The 13,452-nt window shown below is 42.9% G+C and overlaps 1 protein-coding gene across 3 annotated transcripts in view; it reads left to right on the forward strand.

The window, feature by feature from the left end:
* TGFBR2 (transforming growth factor beta receptor 2) overlaps nucleotides 1–13,452 on the forward strand; it is a 95,287-nt gene that overhangs the window by 18,463 nt on the left and 63,372 nt on the right. Inside the window, exon 1 of one of the 3 annotated variants that reach the window (XM_027088350.1) lies at nucleotides 2,921–3,005. The exons of the other annotated variants lie outside the window; for them this stretch is intronic. Coding sequence (XP_026944151.1) covers nucleotides 3,002–3,005 — 4 coding nt within the window. The 5' untranslated portion in view covers nucleotides 2,921–3,001. Of the gene's footprint in view, nucleotides 1–2,920; nucleotides 3,006–13,452 lie in introns of those variants that run through there. 3 annotated transcript variants of the gene reach the window in all.

Here is a 13,452-nt window from a genome sequence, read left to right on the forward strand (position 1 = left end):
GTTGGTTTGTTTGATTGTACAATATACATAAACCTCTGCAAGGAATTCACTAGAGAAGGATGCCAATAGCCCAGAAACGTATTCGGGGAGCTTTTTCCTTCATAATCTCCATGATGTTACTGGGACGAATTATTTAGCTGTCTTGGTGAGCAGCACTGTTTGGTAGAACCTTCTGCAGTGGTGACCGTATCTTATATCTGCACTGCCCACCGTGGGTACCATTAGCCACATATGGCTTGAAATGTGGTAGGTGCAACTAAGGAACTGAATTATGTTATTTTATTTCAATTAACTTAAATGTAAATAGCCACATGGGGCTGTTGGCTACCATAATGGACAGGACAGTCATATCCTTGAAATTCCCATTCTCCTCAAGTCTTCCAGTGAGGATAATCAGGTCATTTCTTAGGGGAACAGATTGAATTATTTGTACCTTTCCATTCCTGTCCTTTGGAATTAGAGACTGTCTCTGTCCTGGATCCATGATATCCTAATGTTTATGGAAATACTCAATAGCAATACACTCTAATTATAATACCCTCTTTTCAATACACTCTAATTATAATACCCTCTTTTATTATCTGTGTTTTTAGTTTTAATCTTTAAAGGGCTGGACAAATAGTGTTGTCTTGCAGGAGGAAAATACGCTTAAGGTCTCTGCCCCTGGAGAGGTAGGGATTATAAACCATTCCTGCTGGAAAACGAGGTAGAGAAGTTAAAGAGGCAGGTAGAAATCTCAGGGAGAAAACTTGCTCTGAAGGAATGCTTTTCATTGGGTTCAGCTTCCTTCAAAAGCGTCCAGTGGAAGTGGCTTCCCAGAGGGCACTGGGATTTTTCCCCTGTGAATAAATTCTCCCCGCTTGGTCACCTCTCTGCTGTGTTCTTCTGGGAACTCACCCTTATTTGGCGTGCTGTGACTTACACCCTCCCAAAAACCTTGAAAAAAAAAAGACCAGTATTTTTCCTGAAATGTTCATTTCCTTGCTGTAGGCTTATGTGGGCTTTGAATGGAAACATGATCTGTGTGCCTCGCTCTGCATTTGGTTCCAGCCATTGAAATGGGGTTTAATAAGAACTTAGGAGTCAGATGGGCCTTATTTTGTGAGCAGTGTATTGTCTTGGGTAGAGGGATTTGCATCTTGAGAGGTGGCGCCAGCTGACTTGAGCCCTCCCAGGTGCCAGCTTGTTGCAAACCTAGTTTGGTCCATTTTTTTCTCACTTCTGGAACCTTCTCAACTGCCACTCACAGCTTATGGGTTTACTCTGGAACTCTAGTCCCTATCCCTGACTGTCTTCTGTCCCTTCCTCAGCTGTAATACTGCAGATGGCCAATCATTTAATATAAAACACATTCCTTATGAAATCAGGATAGTCAGGATCGAGCTTTAATTTCCAAGGACATCTTAGCCAGTATGCACATCTCTCCTGGGGGGCTTCTTTTCTGGTTCTGCCCTGCTTCTCCTTCCATATCCCTTGGAGCCTTTGATTTCAGAGCTCCTTTTCCAAGGAACCCAGGTCTTTTTGGATTTCTTTAGATCAGTGTTGTCCAGTTGACCTTGCTGCTGTGATGAAAAATGTTCTAAATCTAGTCTGGCCACATGCGACTACTAAGCCTTTGAAAATGGCTAGTGCTGCTTGAAACTGGAGGTGTGATTTTATTTAACTTTAGTTAATTTAAATCAAAATGTCAGCAGCCGTGTGTGCTCCTGGCACCAGGTTACACAGTACAGCCCCGTATAATGTCCTTGAACTTCAGAACAGTGCGTCGGAAAGAAGCACCTTCTCATAGCTGCCCCTGGTCCTCCACCTTTGTGAGCCAGCTCTTCCTGGGAAAGAAACTCTCTTTGACTTCTTTTTAAAAAATGTTATTGAAGGGACTTCCCTGTGGCACAATGGTCAAGAATCTGCCTGCCAATGTAGGGAACACAGGTTCGAGCCCTGGTCTGGGAAGATCCCACGAGCTGCAGAGCAACTAAACCCACGTGCCACAACTACTGAGCCTGTGCTCTAGAGCCCGTGCGCCACAACTACTGAGCCTGCGTGGCACAGCTACTGAAGCCCGCGTACCTAGAACCCGTGCTCTGCAACAAGAGAAGCCACCGCAATGAGAAGCCCATGTATTGCAACAAAGAGTAGCCCCTGCTCGCCGCAACTAGAGAAAGCCCACGCACAGCAACGGAGACCCAATGCAGCCAAAAATAATTTAAAAAAAAATTTATTCAAGTATAGTTGATTTACAATGTTGTGTTATTTCTGTACAGCAAAGTGATTCAGTTATACATATACATTTTTTCATATTCTTTTCCATTATGGTTTATCACAGGATGTTGAATATAGTTCCCCATTCTGTACAGTAGGACCTTGTTGTTTATCACTCTTTGACTTCTGAACTGACTTCTTTATACAGCTAATGTTGACTAACCAGTCCTCGTGGTTTTCATTTTCTTTAAACTCTGCCATGACTATTTATACCCTCCATGCCTGGGTCCAATACATCTTTTTCCCCTGTTTCCTCTGTGAGCATATTTTTATTCCTATTCCAGCAAATATGTATTAATTTTTTACAAATGAGAGGAATTTATCAGGAGGGTAGAAGGTTTCTCTTGGAACCTAAGGAAGGGATATGAAACTTGACTTTAGAAGGCTAAGGGAAACAGAAAACTGGAAACAGTAAGTGTTTATGGAGGACCAACTACCACGTGCCAGGCAGTGTTCACGATTCTGGAGCATGAAGTCTGTGTGTACAAGTGAGTAGAGAGTGATGGTTGTCACACCCCTGTCGGAAAAAGGCAGATGTCTGGGGCAAGAACGTTCTGGTTGGAGGGAACAGCAAGTTCAAATGCCCTAAAACTAGAGGCCGCTTGTCACCTCCCCACGCCCACCATCTCTCATCTTTACTTCTCTCTTTTTACATTTATAGACACACGTTTTTATAGTGGACTCCACAAGAAATGGAGCCAGACTGCAGCTCCATTGGTGTTGGTAAAAAGATAGGACTAAGATGGGTAAGAGACTGTGAAGTGGAGTCAGAAGGTACTTTCTCGGTTACCTCTGGAGCTATGTAGCTCTTTACACATCTTGGCCTTCACTCCAGCACTGGGTAGGTTTAATGAATGAGATTATTTGACTGCAAATCAAAGATGCCAAAGTTAGCTGCACACAAGAGCTTGCTTAAAAAGTCTTCTGAAGAACGAGAAAGTATTAGTTTGACTTCCTAATCAAAGGTGATTTACAACATGTCATAGTTGAAGTTGTGTACTCCACCCTTAGCCCTCGTACTGAATGGTATTTCAGTATGTAAAGGTGGCCATCGCCCATAGCTGGGAGCAGCCCATTGGATTCCAGTACCAAGTGAGAAGATGCACTTCCAGGGCTTTGTGGTTCTCATTTTTCCATATTAAAATGACTGCTGGATGAATAAAGAAGATGTGGTACATATATACAGTGGAATACTACTCAGCCATAAACAGAATGAAATAATGCCATTTGCAGCAACAAGGATGCAACTAGAGATTATTATACTAAGTGAAGTAAGTCAGAAAGAGAAAGACAAATACCATATGATATCATTTATATGTAGAATCTAAAATACGGCACAGATGAACTTATGTACAAAACAGAAACAGACTCATAGACATAGAGAACAGACTTTGGTTGCCAAGGTGGGGGGGGGAGTTGAGGATGAGCAGATGCAAACTATTATATATAATATGGATAAACAACAAGGTCCCACTGTATAGCACAGGGAACTATATTCAGTGTCCTGTGGTAAACCATCATGGAAAACAATATTTAAAAAAATTTATATATATATAACTGAATCACTTTGCCATACAGCAGAAATGAATGCAACATTGTAAATCAAATAGACTTGGTTAAAATAAATTTAAAAAGTGAAATAAAATAAAATGAGTGCTGGGATCTATCTTGGCCCTCCTGCAGCCTATTGACAATCAAACATCATCATGTAAATGCTGCTTTCTCTTCTCAACAGCCTGAGTGGGACTGTCAGGGCTGGGAGGGCTATTGACTTCTCACTCATTGGAAGATAGCATCGTACAGATCGCAGCTACTTACCTCCCCAGAGCCCTTCACACTGTTTACTGCAAATAACAGGCAGGTCATGACAGCCACACGTGATGCCCAGGAAGGGCAGAGACCACCTCACTTTTCTCATCCAGCTGCACTGTGAGAAAACAAGCCAAGTTGCCCAGTTTAAGGGCAGATTCTCAGATTTTGTTTCAGATTTCCTACACTTTGTTGTCCTTTCTTGAAGGCTTAACAATGCTTGAAACTTGTTTCTTTTTCGTTTTACTTCCTCTGCTTGAACAACATGTAGGGGGAGGTTTAAAAGTGGGCCGTGTTATCTTAGAAACCAAACTGAATCTCCGCGTGCTTTTTGCTCTTCTTATGCCAGCGAGTCAAGGGTCGTTCGGCTGCGCTAATCCATTCAAAGTACCCCCTACACACAAGTTCTAGAATTGGGTCCCTGTTAACATAATGCTGAGACTAGGAGTGCTTTTTACTTTCATTTCCTTAAAATTGACTGTATTTCTTTTCCTTCATTTGCATTTTGGGGAGAATCAGCCTTAAATAGATGGCATCGTGGCAGGAGCTTGATTTTGAATTTTGGCCTTTTAACTCAGCCAACATTTATGGACCCCCCAGTATGTGGCCCACCTGGGCTGAGGCTGTCTGTCCCGGAACAAGAGAGGTGACAGTCCTGCCCTCATGAAGCTGCCAGCCTCAGCTAGTTATTTAAACACTTCCCTGTTCTGTAAATGGGAACAGTCATACCAATCTTTCATTAACTGTCACACGTAATCAAGGCATTGAGCAAGCAAAAGGCTGTTTTTGTATAACCATACCTGTTATTAATGGTTATCATTCAAGCTGATCCCAGAGAATGGATCCAGGGTAACCATAGATGTTTCTAATGCTGAAGGTTGTTGTTTGAAACTTTACAGTTAAAGTGTCTGTTCTAAATCAGAATTTCCTCCACATCCCCTGTAAAGGTAGAGGAGATGCCTATAGGGGCTGAATGGAAAGTGATTCTCTGTCACCTGACAGCATTTTCCTTCCCTCCAACCTTATGATGCACGAATGACACTGTAGTTTTGTTCTTGGAAGACGGGTCAGCTGCCCTGATCAGGTTTAAGTCTGTGCACATGAAGCGGGGATGTGGTCCTTCATCAGCGTGCTGAGAAGTGGCACAGTTGATTTCTTCATTAGCAGAGAAAACAAAACAACGATAGTCTTGAAGCCATTTTTCTTATATAAACGGAATCATGGCATCTCATGCTATTTAAGTAGGGGTGCCAGGTCAGTGCTGGGACACGTTTGAATTACTCAGCTTTCATGACTTTGGGGGTGGAATTGTGAATACTTTCCAAAATGAAAAGGACCTTAAAAATCATCGTGTTCGACCCAGTATTTGACTGGCAGAGGAGGGGCTGAATGCCCTGGAGCCTGGAGCCAGCTGACTGTCATCTGGAGCTTTCTCCACTCCCAGCCTGGACAGTTCTCCAGTATGACTCGGAGAGCAGTAGCCCCTCATTAATTTTTAGGAGACTAAATGGCCTCAAGGAGAAGAGATTAAGGACTGTTGCTTTCCATACATCTGAATGGCATTCCTTCTTAACTAGACACTTAAAAATATAGTAAAGTTGCTGCCAGTGTCCTCCAGTTTTCTGGTCAGCTGTGAATCTAAGTGTCTGGGTTTTGTTTCCTTTCTTTCTCAAAGAAAGCCAATCATAAGCTTATTTCAACATGTTAGAATTCCAGAGTCTTAAGGCGCCTCCTTGCCTCCCCGTCTCTGAGTGTCAAAACTCACTAATTTTATCAGCACGTTGTCAGGTAACACACTAGGTGTCGCAAAGCCAAAGCAGATCAGCTCTGGCCTGTTGCATGTTGTGCAAGGGTCAGCAGAGGATTGGAGAACTGAACTTGATCTTCAACTTACTGCCTATTTGTGAGACCTAAGCTGGTTATGAACAATATTGTAAAACCAGGTTATTTGGTTCTAGAAGGGTTGTTTAAAGACCCTAAGCACTCCTGGGAACTTTACAGTAACAATGACTGACTTCATTCTATCTCTTTGAAAGCTCTGGATCATCGCAGTAACAAAAGTTATTATATTTCAGTTTGTCTGTTTACTCAAATGTCCTGAAAGATTTCTTAGAAGTCATCAAACTGCTGCATTCTATTGCTAAGTGGGAATAGATTTACCAGACTCTTAATTGTCTTGTCATGCCTTCCCTGTAATTTTCTTTTGGGAGAGAGAGCATTGCCTGCCCTGTTCCTTTTCTCTCCAGGGAGTGCTTGTGTGGCACTTTTTACCGTCTAGACAGTTTTCACATGTACGTCAAGCATGTTTTCTCTTTGTCTTGACCCTAAAAAGTACCATTTCATAGATCGAGAAACGGAGGTTCCAAGAAGTTAAGTGGCTGGCCCCCAAACCTGAACTCACACTCAAGTCTTTGACTTGAGAACTCTTGGACTTTACTAACCTGCCCTTATTATAGACGTATCCTAAAATAAAATAAGTGAAGTAATTGCAGAGAACCAAAGCTGTCTTCTAAGAAACATACTGCTCCCCCACCCTTACCTGCTCCCCTCAGCTCCAGCTGGCCACACTCAGTCTTTGCCTTCAGCTGGAATGAGTGTACAGCTCTGCTCTTAAACCTCTAGGGGAATCTCTATTTTCTTGTTCATATCAGGAGGGATGAGGGCTTACATATGACCTGTGGCTTTGTCTCTCCTTGGCTGTCTCTCATTGACGTTCCGTAAGTTATTTCACCTCTTTGACCCTTAATCATCTATAAAATGATGATGACAAAATTACATGGCCTTTGTGATGAGTAAATGAACTAATCATTACAGCACTTAGCACTGGACTAAGCATTTGGTTTGCATCCAATAAATGGTGATAATAGAAATTATCATGTTGTTGTTATTATCATTTATCCCACACAGATCTGATTTCTAAAGGAGAAAATTTTCCTTTTCCTTGAACTGAAATGTGAGTATCCACATTAGAGAATAAAATGCATATTGGAAAATATCCATATTAGAGAGTTAATCATGAATTTTTACATTCCTGTGAAACCTCTAATATGGGAAGAGAGAATTGAATGGACATGTTAAATACTCATTAATGGTACGCTCAGGTGGCCAAAGGGGCAGGGGGTAGGAGACACAGGAGCGGCGGGGATGAGGCCGACTTAAGGAGGGGCCACCACCCCTCCCCGCCAGATATGGTTGTCATGGGATGATGTTGCCTACTGTTGCCCAGTCTTTTTATTTTCTTAAGTGGAGTTGGAAATCCAGCTTTTCATGTGACATCGCCTCATTTTCAAACTTGGTTCACATTTGAAAAAGAAGAGAAGTTAAGCCAAACAATACATCTGGGAGCTGTCCGCACCCACAACCCCCGCATAGCGATCCTGGCTGGGCTGCAGCATCTCCCAGCCTGGTCCAGCCCCAGGCTGCTTCGTTGCCAGAAACCAAGCCTCTGAGACTCACCATCTGAAGGAGTATCTCTCCCAAGTGCAGTAGTGTTTCAGCCCTTTTCCAAATCACAAATATGGGAATCATCTGCTTTGACTGATATTTTCACATACTTCATAAAACTGTAATTGAAAAACCTTTCCGGCACCGGGCCTGCATCAGGACACTGCAGCCCATTTTGGAAGAGAGGTAGGGAAAAACCACCACAGAAATTTAGAAATGTAAAAGCTGGATCTCACAGGAGATTGATATTCCGACCAAATTCCTTGCTCGGTTGAAGCAAACGGCTCAACCCAGATGCCTATTTTTCTGATTCTCAAACAGTTGCTACCTTTTAAAAAATCCCTTCTTATCGGATTTTGTATTAGTTCTGGCATTTTGCATTCAGCTGCCTCAGCATTTTGAGTTAAAGTACTGTTTAATTCCTAAATAAATAACTTAATGGAAAAGCATATCTTTGGGTAAACCGTTTCCAAAGTTCTTTTGCTAAAAATCATTTTTGTGCAAGTTTTTTTATTTACTGTAGGATCATAAGCATCTTGAAAAAAGAACCATGCCCTATTCTGTCCAACCTTTCCATAAAGGGTTAATTTGAAGGCTCTTCCAGAGCAGATAAATGATGCATGTTTGTGTATGTTGGCTAATATTTTTGGTAAGTAACAAATGATTTTAGCTGGATTGGAATGCGATAGTGCTCCATAAATCTTGTGCTCATTACCTTGCCTCTATCGGACTATTTACCAATGTTGTTTTGACTGTCACTAAGAGAGTTAGTTAATCATCTTTTATTTTCAATCATCTCTGGGTTATTTTCCTTGTTGCTGCCGTCCACCATCCAAGTCATATCAACTGAGGGAGAATTGTTTTCTCAGTTACTATTACTAAATGTAAAGGGCCAATTTGAAAGCCCTTCCCAGCAGGAAAGTTATGGTTTTGACAGACTATGAATTAGCACCACAGTCTAATCTTCACTTGCTAAACTATCCTATGTGCAATGATACGGCTTCATTTTTTCAACTTGTTTCCTCTTTTCCTCAGCCCCAGCCCTGCATGCTCTTGGGTTTTGGCTCATTTCAGAAACTCTACAGTTAGGATTTGCCAGGTAAATGCACTGTTAAAATCAGCTTTCTCAGTGATAAACTAAAATTGGCAAGTATGGGTGGTGGTATTTGTTGCAGACTGCTCACCTCTGTCCAGCTCTCAGAAGGGTGTTTTATCCATGAGATCCCTGTTAAAGATGAAGGATCTCTATTAAAGCTGAGAGTGCTAAAAGTGTTTCAACTCTTTGAACAGGGCAGAAGTGCCTGTATTCTGAAATACTGCCTCTGGCAACAATGTAGATATTTCCATCTGCAAGAATCATTTTAAATGTTTGGGTTTTGTTACCTGATATATGACCTGATTCTGGGACATATATCAAAAAAAAAAAAAAAAAGCAAATTCAACAACTTGTTTGAGAACTCAAACTGCATTTCATTCCTTAGTGATCCAAGGAATTCAGGGATAAGTAAGAAAACAGAGCATGCCTATTTGGGAGCTATTTGGAATTAGAGGGGCCGGGAGTGTTAAATAGGGAAGGTGCAGGTGAAACTCCTGCTCAGTTATTTTATGTTTGTCACTGGAAAAAGCAATTATTTTTCCATTCAGTTACAGCTTGTTTTATACTATATATAACTCCTTTAACATTTCCTTGTAAATCAAAATTTAAAAATCCTAGTTCAAAGGCACAATCAAGGGACTTCCCTGGTGGCGCAGTGCTTAAGAATCTGCCTGCCAATGCAGGGAACATGGGTTCGAGCCCTGGTCTGGGAAGATCCCACATGCCGCAGAGCAACTAAGCCCGTGTGCCACAACTACTGAGCCTGTACTCAAGAGCCCGCAAGCCACAACTACTGAGCCCACACGCCACAACTGCTGAAGCCCGCGTGCCTAGAGCCCGTGCTCTGCAACAAGAGAAGCCGCTGCAATGAGAAGCCCGCACACTGCAACGAAGAGTAGCCCCCGCTCGCCGCAACTAGAGAAAGCCTGTGTGCAGCAATGAAGACCCAATACGGTCAAAAATAAAAATAAATAAATAAAATTTAAAAAAAGGAACAATCAAGTTTTCCATTTAAAGTACTGTATTGAATTAATCCCTTTGAAACATCCCTTAATTCCTTAATTTGCTACAAATTTATGTTTATACAGTTCTTCTTAAAACCATCCATAGTGAACTGTTAAACTTATGAGCCAAAAAGGCTAAAAAAAAGAAACCCTCAAAGCTAAGTTCCCTCAGTTGAACAAGTCACAGAGGGTGGGGAATTATACGCATAAATGCACACACACACGCTCACACTCACACACACACCTCTGCCTCCTTTCCAGGTCATTCACAGTTATCTACATAACAGTGAATTTAGGCTGGAGTTTTATTAAGAGGATCTACAACTGTCCAGATTCAGTGGTTTATTCACCAGCCCTTGACTTTTAAGTTTTTAAACCAGACATTGAGTTTCTTCAGTTCATTTTTAGAAGGGAATAGTCCTATTATGAGATTAGATAGACAAAATTGGACTCTGTTCTTGCCTGTTGTGCTCCTGCTGGGACATTTTTTATGCCTCATCTATCTTCTTGCCTGTTCTAAATCCAGCTTTGGCCAAGCCATGCTATGACCTGCGTACACACCTCAGACATCGTGTACCTCACCTTCTGTCCATCTGTAAAACAGAGGATGCATGTTTGTTGAATAATTCGCTGTCTTCAGAGATCCTGCCCCTAGATTGTTTAGATCCCCCATTCTGCTCAACCTCTCCTGGTCTGTGCTCTGTTCCCAATCAAATGCCTTTCTGTCCTCTTGTGCCTCTCAAAACCAGACCCTGGCCTCCCAGTTACCTTAGTGGTGGTTTCTCCAGTACTGATCCTGGTTCCCAGAGACTTTGGGGGACTGTCATTGGAGAAAAGCCCCTCCTTTCCTGCTTTCAATATACTTATAATTAAGGGATGAGGGTTAAAATACAATTTAAAAACTAATAAGGTATTGCTTTGTATTAGAAGTTCCAAGTATGCAATAGAAGTTCAGAGAAGGGAAATCTTCCTAAACTATCTTTGACTTAATTACGAGGGTTTTTTTATTTTTTATTTGTTTGTTTTTATTTAGCAGTTGGCCAATTTATTTGACTCGCTGGGGAATGGCTTTCTTTCATGACGAGTCATGAAGGGTCCTGTGAGTTGTTTGACTGGATGCTTTGTTCTGGGTGGGATGGCACGGGTGACAGGCCAGTAGACTGGTCCCACCGGGTCTCGGGGGCCATGGGTGTCTGTTGCCAGCATCGCAGACCATGGCGGCTGGCTGCCAGATGGTTGCCTCTGTGTCTGACTCTGAAATGCCAACTGCACTTAAAAACCTTCTTGCTGAGAACAAGTGTTTCCATTGTGGCCCCTATGGTGATCAGAGCCTCTGGGTCCACGATCGTTTACAAGGCCAGGAGCAAGAGAAGAGCAGATGGAAAGAACTATAAGAGGAGACCATGCCTAGAAAAATGGTGAGGAGGAATCGGTATTCGATTTGCTAGATCCAGAATGAGTGGAGAAAGGGACATCATGGGCAGCCACAAACTGGGTTCTCCGCAAACTTCCTGCCCAAAGTATGGACAGGCAGCATCGGCATCAGCTGAGGACAGAGTCGCTGTCCTACCCTGGATGGTACCTGCGAGTGCCTGGAGAGGCTCCAGCGCCCTGTTCTTTCATCAAACACGAATCTGGGGGTTGCTGTGAAGGTAGATGATTGACAGCTACAATCAATTGGCTTTCTAGAAAGTAGATTATCCTCAGTAATGTGAATGGGCCTCCTCCAGTCAGTTGGAAGGTCTTACAGGCAAGAACTGAGGTTTCCTGGAGAAGGAATGCTGCCTTGAAACTGCAGCACTGATTCCTGCCTGAGTTTCCAGCTTGCCGGCCTGCACTAGAGATTCCAGACTTGCCAGCCCCACCATTGCATGAGCCAGTACACTCCATACACATACCCCAGTGGGTTTAACATATTCCCAAGGGATCTGTGTGCTTGTTAATATCTGAGGAGCACTGCTCTGAGTCATAGTGAGTTTTGTTTGCCAGTTGCCGTGGATTATTCTTTGAGATGCTGCACTTGGTTATATCAATTTTAATGATCCTGCTATGAAATTTATAGCACAAAGCAAGACATCCACAGGTGTTTGTGGAATAAATGAATTCCTAAATGCCCCCAAAACATACCATAAAACAACAGTAGAAATTCAAATGCAGGAATTCAAAGATACGTGAATGCATTTCTGCCAAAGTGTTTGGGATTATATGTGGAATTTTGAGACTTCACCTAATAGCTCAGCTAATAGTAGACACCATTCCAAAGTTACGGAGTAACAATTTGTATGCAAAATTCCTAATATTTATCTGGGATAATCTAACCTTTATTAGGCTGCCCATCTATGACCTTCAAAGACAGTAGTACTATTCCAGAAATAGACGTAGCTAAGCATTTACTTCGTTCTTATTCTCAAGACTCGGAACCTCTGTCTCTAGGTAGTGAGTTTGGGGAAAATGTGCTCTAAAATGAGGAAGGCAGTGTGATCTAGACTGAAGGTCTTGCTGTTACTCATGGGTCTGTTTGAAGAGAAGTGACATGTGATGGGCCATGTGATACTGTCATATGCTGGAGGAGGCCGTCCTCATTCACTTCCTTTACTGGCTGGCTTTCCAGGTAAGAGATCTTCTCGTTCTGGAGAACGTTACGAAGAGCTCATTTGCCTGTTACAGGTAGAAAATTCACTGAGGATGGTCAGTTGCTCACAGAGCGTCCCTAGGCAGGAAAATACACCTTAATATGAGATCATCTTAACTGAAGACACTTAAGAGAGTAATTTTCCAACCTGTGTTGGAAGGAATTTTGAAGTTGTTTGGGGTTGGCTATAGGGTTCATTAGGTGGTGTTTGCTATGCTGTTGTTTACAGAAATATCTTTGTCCCTGGCTACTTAGGTGCATGCATTAACTCTTCATTCTTTGGCTTCACAAAAATTATATATTAAGCATACGATGTTGTTTGCTAGGACAGTAGCTTTTTCTGTGGACTGGAATGCACAAGAGGCAGTTGTAAGTGGAGTGAATCACCATCCCTCCCACGTTCTGCCCCACTGGCTCTGCCCCCCACTCTGACTAGCCTTGAACTATCCAGCATGTTCTCAGTGACCTGCGAGGACTCCAGGGTGGGCCTCAGATTCTTCACCTGGGGCTATGGGCTTTCAAGGAATCTGTGGACCAGCCTCTGAAACCATGAGCAAAAGCTTGTATGCATTTCTCGCTGTCCCCTCGCCCCAAAGTGAGCACTTAAAGCCTTTATCAAGATTAGCTGACCCCCAGTAAAGGTGAAGGGAGCCATGCTCTCTATCCCACCACTGCACCTGTTCACAAAGGACAACACTGGCCTTAAGTGGAGCCTGGACTCTATTTGCTGGTGGAATCATCCGGATCAGGAGCCTCCTGGGTCCGCTAGTATGGAGTGCCTGGTGGGGGTGGGGGCATGGCAGTGACTGCCCTGTGTCAAGGCTTTCGAACTTTTCCAATTAAAAAAGAAAAGCTGGTCAAGCTAAAAAGTCTGCTCACCTTAGCAGTGGTAGCTTTTACCGTAACAAAGGGAAAAATGGGGCCCCCTCTTTGGTACTCAGGAGGCTCTATGTGATAACTTAGCACCTTGACTAGCACGTAGTAGGTGCTTAATATGGACACGTTCTGTTGCATACCTCCCCCTCCCTCCACATGCCTGTGCCTCCAAGTGTGCGTCAAGTTGTCCTTTTGCCTTTTCCCCAGAATTCAGCCGTGAGATTTCTCTTTTTTGGCCTCTCCATCTGGCAGCAGGGCTGTGCATCTGCTTGTCTCCCAGCCCCCTGAGCCCTGCAGCCTACTGGCCCCTCTTTCTTCTTTCTTTTTTTTGA

This window comes from Aethalodelphis obliquidens, unplaced genomic scaffold (assembly GCF_003676395.1).
Source record: "Aethalodelphis obliquidens isolate GAN/ISIS:26980383/991018 unplaced genomic scaffold, ASM367639v1 scaffold62, whole genome shotgun sequence".
Classification (NCBI taxonomy): Eukaryota; Metazoa; Chordata; class Mammalia; order Artiodactyla; family Delphinidae; genus Aethalodelphis; species Aethalodelphis obliquidens.